This window comes from Colletotrichum graminicola (assembly GCF_000149035.1).
Source record: "Colletotrichum graminicola M1.001 genomic scaffold supercont1.70, whole genome shotgun sequence".
Taxonomy (NCBI): Eukaryota; Fungi; Ascomycota; class Sordariomycetes; order Glomerellales; family Glomerellaceae; genus Colletotrichum; species Colletotrichum graminicola.
The window spans coordinates 52977-68455 of NW_007361074.1; the positions used below are offsets into that span (position 1 = coordinate 52977).

At 40.2% G+C, this 15479-nt stretch overlaps 3 protein-coding genes across 3 annotated transcripts; 2 read left to right on the top strand and 1 right to left on the bottom strand.

The window, feature by feature from the left end:
* Positions 1-66: 66 nt before the first annotated feature.
* Positions 67-1423, bottom strand: GLRG_10981 (C6 zinc finger domain-containing protein; the record flags this gene model as incomplete). Its single annotated transcript, XM_008101615.1, has 3 exons — positions 67-664; positions 720-874; positions 944-1423. The coding sequence occupies 3 exons, from the start codon at positions 1421-1423 to the stop codon at positions 67-69; spliced, it is 1233 nt and encodes a 410-aa protein (XP_008099806.1).
* An 11428-nt stretch (positions 1424-12851) lies between these two features.
* GLRG_10982 (peptidase family M28) lies at positions 12852-14257 on the top strand (the record flags this gene model as incomplete). The annotated part of the gene is made up of 2 exons (XM_008101616.1): positions 12852-13248; positions 13326-14257. 2 exons carry the CDS (start codon positions 12852-12854, stop codon positions 14255-14257), a joined length of 1329 nt encoding a protein of 442 aa, XP_008099807.1.
* A 496-nt stretch (positions 14258-14753) lies between these two features.
* On the top strand, positions 14754-15441 carry GLRG_10983 (isochorismatase; the record flags this gene model as incomplete). Its single annotated transcript, XM_008101617.1, has 2 exons — positions 14754-15155; positions 15256-15441. The coding sequence occupies 2 exons, from the start codon at positions 14754-14756 to the stop codon at positions 15439-15441; spliced, it is 588 nt and encodes a 195-aa protein (XP_008099808.1).
* Positions 15442-15479: the final 38 nt, after the last annotated feature.

A 15479-nucleotide genomic window follows, 5' to 3' on the forward strand; every position in this document is an offset into this window, starting at 1 on the left:
CGCGCTGTTTAGGCAACGGATTACGAATAGTTGGAAACGGTGCCCGATGTAAATATCCCGGCGGTGCTAGCGGTTCTTCAGCTCTTTGCATACTTTGTACCCCCAGGCGGCCTCCAAGTCGTCGATCCTCCAACACGTGCCCCATCCGGTGACGGTCTCGATGCTGCGGATGAGTCTCACGAGGAGGGCGTGCTCCGACCTGTGACTGAGGAGCCTGCCGACAACCCACAGAGGCTGGATGGCGTTGTTCAAGCAGCCCTGGTGCGGGTTCGCGAGGGATATGCCGCAGATGCACTTGGCGTGCCAGACGACGGAGCCGGTGACGCCCGGCAGCTGCTTCGGGCTGAGCGGCCTGGGCATGGACCCCAGGAGGAGCGTGCAGGCCGTGTGGTACAGCTGGTTCGACGAGATGGCCGCCCAGTGCAGGAAGAGGATCTGCGGCAACGGGATGCTCTGCACGCTCTGCACGGGGAGCAGCTCGGGCGGCCGGTCTCTCGTCCACGCCTGGAGGTCCTCCCAGAGCCGGATCCAGCGGCCGGCCAGCTCGTCGGGGTCGCAGCCGTCGGCGGCGTCGTCGAGCTCAAAGTGCCGCGCCCTGTCGGCCACGAGCTCGCAGACCTTGGCGCACAGGTAGACGGCGTAGTTGGCGTGCATGTCGGGCGTCCTGGACTGGTGGAAGAGCTGACTAGTGTATGTGTGTGTTTGTGTGTGCTCCAGACCTCTGCGGCGCCCTCATATCAGACGGAACCGAGAACACCCTCCTCATGCCGTCCAAGTGGCTGCCGAGCGGTGCCTCCCACGACGACGCGCACGAGCTGCGCGCGAGGACGGGCACTTGGATGCCGAAGGCGCGGTCGCTGTCAAACATGTCGAGCTGGTCTGCGGGTGAGGTTCATGGCATAGGGAGTATAGGTGTAGCTCACATGCGGGGCTGCTTGCTTACCCATGGCGCAACCTCGCCTATGTAATTCTTCAGATACTCGAGCCTCCGGCCGGTCCCTAGAATCTGACCGGCCTGCCGCCGCGCGGTTCCCTCGTCGCTTGAGATGGTCCCGGAGGCCGCGAAGCCCCCCGCCGCGAAGGCGCCGTAAACCGCCGCCTCGGGCGTGCCCTCCCTCGTCGGGGCGGCCGTCTGGGCCGTGTTGAATATCAGGCATCTCAGCTCCTCCTGGTAGGCCAGGTAGCCGGGGTCGGTGACGAACTCGTCGAGCCGCCAAGACTCGGCCGGCGAGGTCGAGGCCTCGGAGGACAGATGATGCAAGGGGGCCGCCGGGTCGCCGAGACCCCAGCCCGAAGAGGTTGCGGGCGTCGTCGTGGCTGCTCCGAAGTACCGAGGGGTTTGGGTGTGTGAGTGCGACGGATCATGGGACTGAGACCGAGGGCCGGAGCTCTCGAGGCTGTCAAGGGGCGTGGGAGAGAGCATAGTGCCTTTGTGCTCCAGGCAGATGAAGAATAACAACAAGATGGTGGTTTTTAACACATGCAGCTCGTTGATGATGGCCAAAGCTTACTCTTGACCTCGAAGGTTTCGGCAGGTCATGCACGAGGGAGAAACAGGACGAATCTCCTCGTGGATCCTTCAGGGTCTTTTGATAGAGTTGCTCTCCAGACTCCAATAGACAACTGCCCGTCTAATTGGCGGGTTTCAGGACTGGCTCGGCACCTGGGGGAGGGGCAAAGACACATGAATTGCCGCGGATGAACCCAGGTTGGCGGAATGATTGGATTTGGCAGGGATCGGGTAGTTCTACCATCTATGTCTCCGCATCGTCGGCTCCAAGCCGTGTCCTGGTGAAAGAGTATGATCCCCATGTATGAAGATTGAGTTTGGTCTCCTTTCGTATCGGCGCCGTAGCTATAATCATCAAAGTATACACCCCCTCGACTCTCAGTAGACAGTCGAGGACCATATCCTCGGAAGACAAGCCAAGAAATGCCACCCGCGACTTTTCATGATGCCGGCTTTGCATCAAACATATTCCATAGTCATGGTGGAAACTCTCTTCAACTATCTTGAGACCATGCCACTTTGGGCAGAAGATACAGGAAATCGGTCATACGATGCTTATGCAGGCAAATGCATCCTGAAAACACTTTAGAATAAGCCTGTTTCTTACCTATCCGTAAGTATATTTACTTACGGATCACTCTCTAGATCTAGTTGGTAAGTAAAACACGAAGCTTTAGAATCCCTATAGTGCAGTACATGCTTTACTATAATTTTTCTTGAAGTACGTATGCAGCAGTAGTTGTCCTTATATTAATTATGTTTTTATTCCTCTCTTCCAGTGCTGCTTATACCCATTAGCCCTCTTTAAAGGGTAAATACATATAATAACTCAAATACCCCGCTTCTGCACCACCCCCGCTTTTGCACCACCTAAACTCTCCTCCTTTATTAACATTACTACTTTCTTTAAACTATTATAACATTTCCTATAGTTATCTAAATCGCTTTAAATTTTTAGTATACCTTCCTTAACCTATTATAAAGTAATATACTAAAGATTAGCTCTAACAGGCACTTCTAGATATTAATAGTAGTTACTCTGTCCGCTAGGCAGCTTGTAAATAGGGGATCTTATACTATACTCTTTAACACTAGCTTTACAGTAGGTAATTAAAGGGCACTGCTTATGCCTATCTATAGCGACTATCCCTAAGCCAGGAGGAGATATTAGCTGCCTATATATCCCTTTAAGATTCTTTAGGCAGGTCCCTTAATTATTAATAAGTAAAGGGCCTAGTAGAACGTATAATAAGTAATAAGCATCCTCCTCTTAGCAAGAGGTAGATAGCCTAATTTTAGTAGTAAAATCTATTTATTAGAACTAAGGGCTCTAGATTAATAGATGCCTGCTAATAGGCAGCCTATTTTTCTAAGGTTATTAAAGAATTCTTTTATTATCTAACTAATATCTCTACTATTTAGGGAATTTATTTATTTAACTAATAGAATATAAATAAGACTAGTATTATAGAGGGTAGGGGGGCTAATAGGCTAGTAATAGGCTCTTTAGAATTATAGTATATCTAGAAAAAGCAGCTAGGATCTAAGGTATAGATATCTCTTATTATGTCACAGCCAGAGGGGTCACGTAGGGGATATACAGACAGGAATAGGGTTATAGTGTGGTTTAGTAGCTAGTAGGCACTACGCCTTAGTAGTAAGTGCGCTATAGCTACAGTAGTCTATACACTACGCCTTAGTAGCTAAGGCCCTAAGCCTTAGTAGTTAGTGCACTTATGCCTTAGTAGCTAGTAAACCCTATAGCACTAAAAGACCTACTAAAGGGCAGGGGATAAGAACCCCTAGTTATAAGAACTATTAGGTAACTTATAAATAAAATAAATAGCTATATAATAGCTAGTAAGACTACTAGCCCCCTAAGGTAGATTTTTTTCTTTTTTACTTTTAAATTCTTATAATAAGAAATATAGTTATATATCTAACTAATATAGTATTACTACTATAATACTATTTAAAGGTTACCCTTATTTTCTCTAGAGATAAAAGCATAATATCTTAAACCTTTTTTTTCCTTACTAGACCTTAGCTTAGCCTCTCCCCCTTACTACTTTATTCTAGGCTTAGTTATATGTTAGCTAACGCTACCTCTAAACTTCTTTACACTTTCCCCCTATTACTAAGATAGCCTAATCTACTAGTAGAGGCAGCCCTTTAGTATTTAACACTAAATTAATAACCCCTACTTAAAACCTTACCTCTAATTAATAAAGCACCCTCCTTCTAGATAATAAAGCTAAAGACCTATAAGAATTTAACCTTATACTCTACCTCTAAGAATTAAGCCCTAAATAATTCCTTACTAACACTAACTAAGCTACTTATAGTTAATACCTATAGCGCTATATTAATAGCCTACTTATACCTATTTAGGTTACTAACTAGTCCCTATTTAGTAATAAGAAAAAAAAAAGTTTACTAAGAAAATATTTAAGGCCTTATATAAGGAAAATCTAGCTAATTTATATAAGTAAGTATACTACTAACTTACCTTATGTTATACTTAGTAGAACTTAAAGCTTAAATTAAGCTTTATTATAAGCTACTACGCTAATAATTTTAAATAACTTTATATCTATATATAAGACGTTTTTATAGTCTAAAAAAAGTAAGGAGATATAGTTAATACCTTAAAGTAAAAGCTTTATAAAGCCTATACTACTAATTTTACTTTAATAAATTAAATTAAGGTTCTTAAGAATTATAACACCCTTAGTAAGACTAGTAGCTTTATAAATAAGGTCCTTAAATAATAAATTACTTACCTAGAAACTTAGTTCTTATAAGAGAACTCTCCTGCCTTCTTATTAGCTAGTAGAAATACTTACTATTATAAAAGTAAAGCTAAACTACTAGAGATCTCTATTTTTACTAAAATTAAAAACAGTAAAGATAAAAAAAATCTAAAGTTTAACTATTAGATACTATATATTACTTATTACCTAAAGAATTACCTTTAGTAAAGTTAGGACTATTACTTTAAGTATGTTTATAGCTATATTAGTAAAGACGCTATAAACCTAGTGTTTCTTCTAATTAGTAAAGTAAACCTTACTATTACTACTACTAAAGATATTATTATAGAACTTATATTTATATACACTAGCCTTACTAAGGTAGATAAGGCTAAAAGTAAACTTAATACCTTTATAGTGTCTTTTAAGAATATTTACTAGAAGAGATCTAAATTTACTAAATACGCCTAGGTCTTTAGTCTCCTCTAGTTATAGTAAAAGTAACGCTTCTATAATAAACTCCTTATTACCCTTTATAATAACCTAATCTAATAGTATATAGACGCCTAGATTAATTTCTAGTAGTATACTAAATATACTATTAAGATTACTTATACTATAGAGCCCCTAGCTGCTACTACTACTAACTAGTTTAGTAGGGCCTATAGGTCTACTACTAGTTATACTACTAACACCTTAGTATTACCTAGTACTTTAAACGCTACTAAGTCTACCCCTACACTTAGATATAAAAGCTTATATAATTATAACCTTAAATTTAACCTTAAATTTAACCTTATTTATAAACTTAAAGTAACACTACTATATATATATATATAAGATATCTAATATAACCTTTACTTCTAGATATAGACCTATAGAGATTTACTCTCTAGTACTTTATCTCTAAGAAGTATAAAAAGTAGATATATATAAATAGTAACTAGATTTACTCTAGGGTACTAAAAATAGAAATATCTACTTAAATAAAACTAGATATTAAACAGACCGTATTAAGCTGTAACAAGCTGTAACAAGTAGTGTAACAGGCTGTAACTAGCTTAAAACAGGCTGTAACAATATAAGGTTTCAAATCTATATAATAATATAATAAGTATAATATAATATAAAGGTTAATATATATATTACTAGAAATATAGAAGTTAGTTAATTATATATAGAGAGAAGATCCCCTTAAGGGATTCTAACTCTCTATGCCTTCTAAGTATAATAAAACTACACCTATCTTTCTACCTATCTATCTAGTTAACCTACTAATCTACTTATTATTTCTTATTCCTACTAGTAGACAAACTAATAACTAGGATAAGATCCCTACTGCTTTATACTAACGCCTCTATAATTTTAATACTTACTTTAGATATAAAGCTACTAACTATATAGCCTATAACTACCCCTATAAGCCTAAGACCTCTATTAATAAGATTAACCTATAGTAACGTATAAAGAACGTTACTAAGGCTAAAGATAAAGAGGAGCTAAAAAATTAAGTTCCCTAGTAAATTCTAACTTCTTACTAAAAACTAATATAAAAGATAATTTAAGGTTATCTATACGTTTAATTAATTTATAAAATCTTATTAGGGGTAACCCCCTAGAGATAAAGTTAACTATAGCTTTTAATAGATATAGTATTTAACTTTAAGCGCTTCTTAATATAAAAGTAAATAGCTACACCTTTATAAGTAACTAAGTAACCTCCCTACTAAAAGAATTTTATAATACCCCTTACTAAACTCTACCTAAACTAATACTAGCTATAAGGTTTAATAGAGAATAATTAGATAATATTTAGTATACTTAGACTATAAACCTATATATTAACTATTAAGTAATTTAATAAACCTTACTATTATAACTTAATACTAGTTATTATAATTTAATCCTTAGTTATATTTAGTTTACTTACTATAAGGTAAACCTAGACATACGCTATAGGCAGCTAGTCTAGCTAGCTAAGTCCTTATAATAGCCTTATCCTCTAATAATTATTAGAGAGATAAAGGACTTATACGCCCTTAAGACTATTAAAGTTTAGCACTAGATTAATACTAAACGTTAATAAGAGGTCTTTAAGATTAACTACTAGTAATACTAGTAAAAAATAGAGAAGTAAAGACCTTAATAAATTCTTTAATGCACCTATAAGGAAGATTTAAAAAAGAACCTCTATAAGATAAGTAGGGCGCTTAATAGTTCTCCTCTACCTATATATACTACTAAACAGCCTTACTATAAGGCTAAGTCTATATAATTAGTAACGTTATAAAAGTATAACTATTTTATATTTATTAATATAGTATTTTTTAAGATAAATCTAAAAAGATAAGATATTAAGCTTAGTTTTATCTCTCTCTATAAGCTAGATTAAATAATTACCTAAAAAAAAAAGAAGCTAGCTAATAACCCTCTATAGGCTAATAACTAGGCTATATATAATTTAGTTAAAACTAACCTCCTTATTTTACTTTATACTTATAAGGATATCTTTAGTAAAGTAATAAGTAACTAGCTTACCCTTTATTACCCTTATAACTATAAGATTAAGCTTATAGAGGGAGAAAAGAAGAAGCTTACCTATTACCTATTATATAAATAATCCTTAGAGGAGCTAAAAGCTATAAGAGAGTACCTCTTAAAGAACTTATAAAAAGGTTAGCTTAAGCTAGGGAATACGCCTTAGGCTGCTCCTATACTATTTATTTAAGAATATAATAGTAGTTTATAATTCTATATAGATTTTTAGAAACTTAATAAACTTATAAAAAAGGACTACTATCCTTTTTTATTAATTAATAAAACCTTATTACGTATTAAGTAAGTAAAGATTTTTATAAAGATTAATATTTACTAGGCCTTTAATAAAATCTAAATACACCTTAACTCTAAAGATCTAATAACCTTCTATACCTACTATAGTATATATAAGTATAAGGTGTTACTATTTAGCCTATATAATAGCCTAGCTACCTTTTAGTAGTATATAAATAATATCTTAATAAAGTATCTTAATAACTTCTATACTACCTACTTAAATAATATCCTAATTTTCTTTAAAAACCCTCTATAGCACTAAGAGTATATTAAAAAGATTTTTACCTAGCTTTATAAAGCTAGGCTATAAGTAGATATTAAGAAGTATAAATTTAAAGTAACTACTACTAAGTACCTTAGGTTTATTATCTTTACTAATAGTATTTATCTTAACCTTAAGAAGATTACTATAATTAAAGATTAAAAGCCCCTAATAACTATTAAAGGAGTCTAATCCTTTCTAAGGTTCTATAATTTTTACTACTAGTTTATTACTAAGTATAGTTATATAGCCTGCCCTTTAACCTAACTTACTACTAAGGACTACTTATTCTTATAGACTAATAACTATAAAAGGCTTTTACTCTCTAAGGAAGTCTCTTACTACTACCTTAGTGCTTTATTATTTTAAGCCTAAACTTCTAACCTATATTAAGACTAACGCCTTAGACTTTATATATACTAGCGTAATACTCTAATAGTAAAAAAATAGTATCTAGCACCTAGTTACTTTCTACTTTAAGACTATAAGTAGTATAAAAATAAACTATACTATTTATAATAAAGAACTCCTTACTATTATCTTTATACTATAAGAATAATAAGCTAAGCTTACTAGCTACTAATAGCGTTTTAAAGTTATTACTAACTATTAGCTACTTTTATATTTTATAATAAAATACCTACTAAATAGTTATTAAGCCTAATAGTTAGGATTAATAGTAGACTTTAATTTTTAAATTAGCTATTAACCTAGAAAAAAAAACGTCTTAGTAGACGCCCTTTTTAAGAAGAAAAAAGATCTTACTATATAAAAGGCTTTAAAAAAAGCTAGTTATATATAAGTACTTCTACCCCCCTTAGTGCTTATATTAGAAATTACTATATAGTTATAGTAGTTATTAAAGACTACTACTATAACTAAAAAAACTACCCCTAAAGTAATTATAGTAGGTGTACTAACGCCTAAGGATAACCTCTAAGGGTACTTACTAGTAAAATAAATCTTATAACTAAATTAAGAGGCTATTACACCCTCCTTATTAGCTTCTTAAGATCTAGCCTAATAAAGGTAAAAATAATAAAAACTAACTAATAATAGCCTATTAACTATAGATAGGCGCCTAGTAGTGCCCTCTAAAGATAACCTATATACTTATATAATCTAGAAAGCTTATAACTAAAAGTTACTTATATACCCTAAAAGGAATAAAATAGGTAAGATTATTAAGGAATAATATTACTAGCTAAAGATAACTATAGATATTAAGTAATATATATATAACTACTATATATATTACTATATATATAATCTATATAATAAGCCTTTAGGAGAGCTAAGGCTATTACTTATTTTATACTACTTATAGTAATATATTACTATAGATTTATAGCCTACTTAAAAAATAAAAAAAGATATAATAATATATAGGTTATAGTAGACTACTTAAGGAAGTAGGTAGTGTTAACGCCTTACTATAAGACTACTATAGTAAGGGATATATCCTACCTTTTTTATAAACGCCTACTGCCTTTCTTTAGTTTTCTAGAGATAATTACCTCTAACTATAGCCCTTAATTTATTTCTAAATTTTAGGATAAGCTAATAAAAATTTATAGTGTTAAGATTTAACTTTTTACTACTAACTACCTATAGATAAATAGTTAAATAAAGATCCTTAGCTAGTATATTATTTAGTAGCTATACCTATTAATAAATTACTACTAAAATAACTAAAGTAAAATACTTCTTATAGTAGATTTTACTTATGCTATACTCCTTAGTAAGAGCACTAGCCTGTTACTATTTAAAGTTAAATTTAGCTATATACTATAACTTAGTTTTAACTAGGACTATAAAATAGTAAAGTTTAATAGCACTTAAGAAAAAATTAACTAGACTAAGGCCTAAAGAATAGCTAAATATATCTATAAGTGCTAAGAGATTACCTAAAGGAATATAAAAATTACTTAGGAACGCTAATAATAATATATAAATAAACGTTAAAGGCTAAATAATATTTAAGTAGAAGATAACGTCTTTATTAACACTTCTTACTAAAAGAGAGATAACCTTAATAAGCTTTAGAACCCTTAGTTAGGTCCTTAGCCTGTAATTAGTATAGGCTTAGGTAGTACCTAATAGGTTTAGCTCCCTAAGGGTATTAACGCCTACCTAGTATTTTATCTTAGTAAGCTCTAAAAGGCCCTAGTAGACCTACTTCTAGGCTAGCACTAGGACCCCCTACTACTTACTATAGCTAGAGATAAGAAACTAGAATATAAAGTAGTATACTTATTATAGTTTAGGATTAACTATAAAAGATTATAATACTATATAGATTAGATTAGCTATAATAAAGACCTTACTTAGTATAATACTAAAAGCTTTTACTATTTACTAATAGCGTTAAAGGAGTTTTATAAGAAACACCTTAACGCTAATAGCCTACCTTAGAACTTACGCCTATAGCTTAAGGACGTAGCTATAAACACTAAATTACTAGTATAGCCTTATAATAACGCCCTAAAGAACCTAAAAAGGCGTTAATGAAAAGGTCTATTAGAAGCCTAAGTAGTATCTAAGTAACTATATATATTTATTAATTAGTATAGTACTAGCTTACTATACTAATTAGCCTCTCCCTCTTATAAACCTACTAACACTTTTTAAGCCTTTACCTTATTTTACTAGGTTTTAGTCTAAAAAAATATTTCCTAAAAAAAGAATTTATATAGGAAATTAAAAAAATTAACTTATAGCTACTAAAACCTTATTTAATCTTATACGCTTTAAGAACTTAAGCCTAAATATATATTATAGATAATATTATAGCTAGAGGGGTTATATAAAGGATATATAAATAAGAATAAGGTTATAGTGTAGTTTAGTAGCTAGTAAGCACTAGTTTAGTAGCTAGTAGGCACTACACCTTAGTAGTAAGTATACTATAGCTATAGTAGTTTATATACTACGCCTTAGTAGTCTATACACTACACCTTAGTAGCTAAGGCCTTAAGCCTTAGTAGTTAGTACACTTATACCCTAGTGGCTAGTAAACCCTATAGCACTAAAGGACCTACTAAAGGGCAGGGGATAAGAACCCCTAGTTATAGGAACTATTAGGTGACTTATAAATAGAATAAATAGCTATATAATAGCTAGTAGGACTACTAGCCCCCTAAGGTAGATTCCTTTCCTCTTTACTTTTAAATTCTTATAATAGGAAATATAGTTATATGTCTAACTAACGTAGTATTACTACTATAACACTAGTAACTTTTTAGTCTTAGCTAGCTTTTTTTACTATTAGTTATATATAAAGGTAAGTTAGTCTAGGCCTAGTAGTTCTTATCTAACTAATCTAACCTATTAAGATATAAAGGATAGCACTTTACTTACTTTAATAATAGCTAGATAACTAATAATACTACCCTTAAATAGCTAGAGAAGGTCTTTATCTTATTAACTATACCTACCTAGCTAAAAGAGGCTAGACTATTAATCCTTAATAAGTATTATAGCTATATAACTATTAATTTTATATAGTAATACTAGTAGTATTATATATATCTCCTTTTTCTACTGCTATACTCCTTTGCTATCCTCTAGCCTCTAGATATAGCTGTTTTTAGCCTATTAAAGTAGGCCTACTACAAAAGGGTTAGATATCTAGATAACTAGGTTATAGATTTAACTATAGCTAGTAAAAAGGTATTTCTAAAGTGTTATTTTAAGGCCTATAAGGCAGCTATTATAAGTAAGAATATTAGCAGTAGCTAGAGGTTAGCTAGATTATAGCCTATATATATAAGACGCCCCCTATCTAACTTAATAGTAACTAAAGCCTAATAGAGCTAGCCTAGCTAGTAGCCTAGTAGCTAATAGTAGGATAAAGCTATATTTATTATCTAATAGTTAACCTCTTATAGATCTACTAATCTATAGGATTAATTATAACTATTTAACTAGATAGGCTAGGATAAGTTAGATGCTTATATTATTTATTACCTATCTTAAAAGGTCTAAAAGGGGTATAATAAGCAGGCATATAAGGTAGCCCTTCTAGAAAGGCAGGTTAACTTATTACAGGCCTAGTTAGATAATATATAGTTACGTAAGAGGAAAAAGGTCTAACTATCTCCTAACAGCACCTTTGCCACTATAGAGGATATAATCTGGGCCTAAAGTCTGGATACTGGCAATATAGATAGTCCGGATGAATCTAGGGCATCTAAATTACCTAGCGAGGCCGAAAGTTGTATATAGGTGGGCGGCAGAGATGGTGAAATAAGTAGTGATGATGGTGGTGATGATGGTGGTGATGATGGTGCAAATGTGGGGGTGGTGCAGAAGGGGGGTATTTGAGTTATCAATTTTCCTTTATTCAGGTAGGGAAATCCATCCTAGAAATAACTACATAGTAGCGTATTTCCCCTAACTTTCTGCATGCTGAGATCTATCTTCACTGCAACTTTAACCCCCCCCGAGGGTCAGAAGAGGCGGGGTACAATCAGACGAGTCCATCTGCCCTGGGCCGAGGCGGTGTAGTACCCTCCATCCTTTACGCGCTGCCGGACACGCGTACTACATGTTGGGGTGGGCTGGCCGTCGAGGCTGTACACCGTCCGCATGGACGCCTAACGGTATGGGAGAGGCCGGATAGCATGCTGGGCGATGGCCCAGTCAACTTCGACAGGATGACGAGCTTCGACGAGCTTCAATCAGTACGCGTTCGGGAATGAAAAGAGGGCGATAGGCCGGGGACTTGGACGTTCGAGAGCGGCCTTTCCCCCGGTTCGAAGGGGCCAAGGCCGTCCACGGGTTTGCAGCCCAGTTTGGGATCTAAGCATAAGATTCTTTTATGGTCATCGTTTGAATCATGGTATAAGTAGTCATCTGAAGCATAGTGATGTTGTCTCGGTATTCACCATCAACATGACAATAATGCATATGCACACATGGTGTTGGGGACGAAGCCTTGGTGCAGTACCCGTAAGCCGGACATGAAATGCGCCGGTCATTGCAGGGAACGCGACTTGATCCACGTAACCAAACAATCACCTCATCGGCCTCGTTACAATAGGCCAATCAATGTGCGTTCCAGTTATCTACTGGTCCTCCTCGTTTGTCGGAATCACTGCAGAACATGGGAAGCAAGGTGCCTCATCTTACATGTTAATCCAGTTCAAGCCGCAAGAGTGCCAAACACTACCGAGTACTGTACTTGTGTTGCTGTAGAAACATGCAGCTTGAGCTGTGACCACAAACTAGAAAGGGACTTTTGCGCCAGATGTCCCCTGTCATGTCGGACCCTTTATCCCTGGACACACCCACATGGTATCATCGTCTGGCGGCCGCCTGGTGATTCATCTGTAGGAACCTTCCAAACTCGGGTTACTTTGGCCGATAACCTACCTTGCTTACGAGGAGGGGTTGCTCTGCTCTTAAATCAGTGGCGTTGCGCCCCGATCCTTTCTCCTTTTGCAGCTCGACTGTCTGTTTCCTCAAGCTCCATCGTAAGAACCGTAACATGGCCGCAATGCGCTACGCCTTATCAACCAAGCTGCTCCTCTTGCTGGGCTCTTCGCAGCTCGTCCTCGGCTTCCCCGGCGACCAAGTCGTCATCGCGCAGACGCCAGAGGAGCATGCTGCCGCTGCCGTGCCGGGAACCGTGTGGGCCGTCGACAGCTCCATTCACGCAGCACTCGAGAAGCACTCTGACCCCGTCGATGCCTTGGTCTCGCTGCAGCCCGAGATGGCGGCCAAGATGGCCGAGGCTCGCCTGATGCACGTCTTTGGCGAGAAGAAGGCCGAATGGATGACCGAGGGAGATAAGCTGCGCCTGCGGAGGAAGGGCAGGAAGTTCCGCGACATGACCGACTTCCAGGAGCTCTACGACTCTGTCGACACGCAATCCGGGAAAGCTAGTATGTTCTCGTCGTCCCTCTCTGCCCATTCCCTCCTCATTCGTCGAGGCGACGCCCAGCTAAGCACGCCGTCGCAGACCTCCCCGAGATCGCCCACCAACGCCTCGTCAGGCCCCTCTTCTCCAAGGTCAACCAGACCGAGATGCACGACGTGCTCGAGCACATGACGAGCTACTACAACCGCTACTACGGCGGGCCGACGGGGGAGGAGAGCTCGGTCTGGCTGCACGACCACATCGCCGGCATCATCGCCGAGTCGCCGCTGCACGCGCACATCTCGCTCGAGTACTTCACGCACGAGTTCCCGCAGTCGTCCATCATCGCCCGGTTCGAGCCCAAGGTGCGCGACTTCTCCAAGCCGCTGACCATCATCGGCGCGCACCAGGACTCGGCCAACTACCTGTTCCCGCTGCTGCCGGCGCCGGGCGCCGACGACGACTGCTCCGGCACCGTGAGCATCCTCGAGGCGTTCCGCGTGCTGGCGACGAGCGGCTACGTGCCCAAGGAGGGGCCGGTCGAGTTCCACTGGTACGCGGCCGAGGAGGGCGGCCTGCTGGGCAGCCAGGCGGTGGCGGCGTACAAGAAGAAGGAGGGCGCCAACATCGGCGCCATGCTCGAGTTCGACATGACGGCCTTCGTCGCGCGCAACGCCACCGAGTCCATCGGCTTCATCAAGACGGACGCCGACGCGCCGCTGACCAAGTGGGCCGTCGCCCTGGGCGAGGAGTACGTCAACATCACCACGAGCGTCTACGAGCTGATGCCCGGCGCCGGCTCCGACTACATGTCCTACACCAAGCTCGGCTTCCCCGCCGCCTTCGCCTCCGAGGGCAACCCCGTCGCCGGCGGGTTCCCGGGCGAGTTCGACCCGTACGTCCACACGGACAAGGACACCATGTGGGTGGACGACGAGACGGGCGTCTTCTCCATCGACCACATGGCGAGGTTCTCCGAGCTGGCCATTGCCTTTGCCGTCGAGCAGTCTGGCTGGGACAACAAATGGAGGTGAAGCGCGGGCTGTTATGTAGTGTAAACCTGTCACGAATGGCCCTTGTTGCTTTCTTTCTCTTTACCTCGGTGGCGTGTGTGACGGGGAAAACCATACTCGGCCGGCCATGTCCAGTCATGCATGTAAGATGTGTGTAATGCCCGGCGAAGCATCAGACGATGCTGCTTCGCTTTCCAGCCAACGACCCATGTGAAACCTCGCCCGTCAGCGGGGGGTCGTACATGTAGTTTTAACGCAACCCCAAGTTCCATTCTCTTCTCTTCGCTTTTGACGCTAAGAATTGCGTGCGTGCCGCCGGGGACAAATGCGGGGATTGAGTTACAAATTGCCCCAGTCGCATATGCACCGCCCAAACTGTCCAGTTGTGCAAGACTCTCTCTCTCTCTCTCTCTCTCTCTCTCTCCCTCTCTCTCATATTGGCCGTGAACCCCTCTTCGAACCAAGCAGACTACCACGAGAAGCCAGTCAAACCCAGACCAGAAAGAGAATCGCGACAATGGCCTCCGCAACGTCTTTCCGCCAGATCATCGGCGTCCCGGCCTCGACGGCCTCGCCCACCGACAGCACCCTCGTCATCATCGACGCCCAGAACGAGTACGCCGAGGGCAAGCTCGCCGTGTCGGACGTCGCCACCTCCCGCAAGGCCATCGCCGGCCTCCTCCGGAAGTACCGCGAGGCCGGCGGCAGCGTGGTGCACGTCGTCCACGACACGCCCGAGGGCGCGCCCGTGTTCACACCCGGCACGCGGCTGGCCGAGGAGTTTGAGGAGCTCGCGCCGCGCGACGGGGAGAAGGTCGTGAGGAAGAAGTTCCCCGGGTCGTTCGCCGGCACCGATCTAGAGGCGCACCTCGGGGGGCTGGGGGCGAGGGGGAAGAAGGTTGTCTTGACGGGGTACATGGTGAGTAAAACCTGGACTGGCGGGCGGGATGTGAGATGCGATGAGATGGGAATGAGAGAATGAGAATGAGATGGAGGGGAGACGCTGACTGTGAGAACAGGCCCACGTTTGCGTGTCGACGACCGCGAGACAGGCCGCCCAGCGCGGGTTCGATGTTCTCGTGGCCGAGGACGCGGTCGGCGATCGGGATATTCCCGGCGTCGACGCCGCGCAGCTCATCAAGGTGGCGCTGAGCGAGATTGGCGATGCCTTCGGCACCATTGTGCAGAGCAAGGACATTGCGTAGGCTCGAGGTTCCCATGCTGAAGTGACTAACCGAGCAAG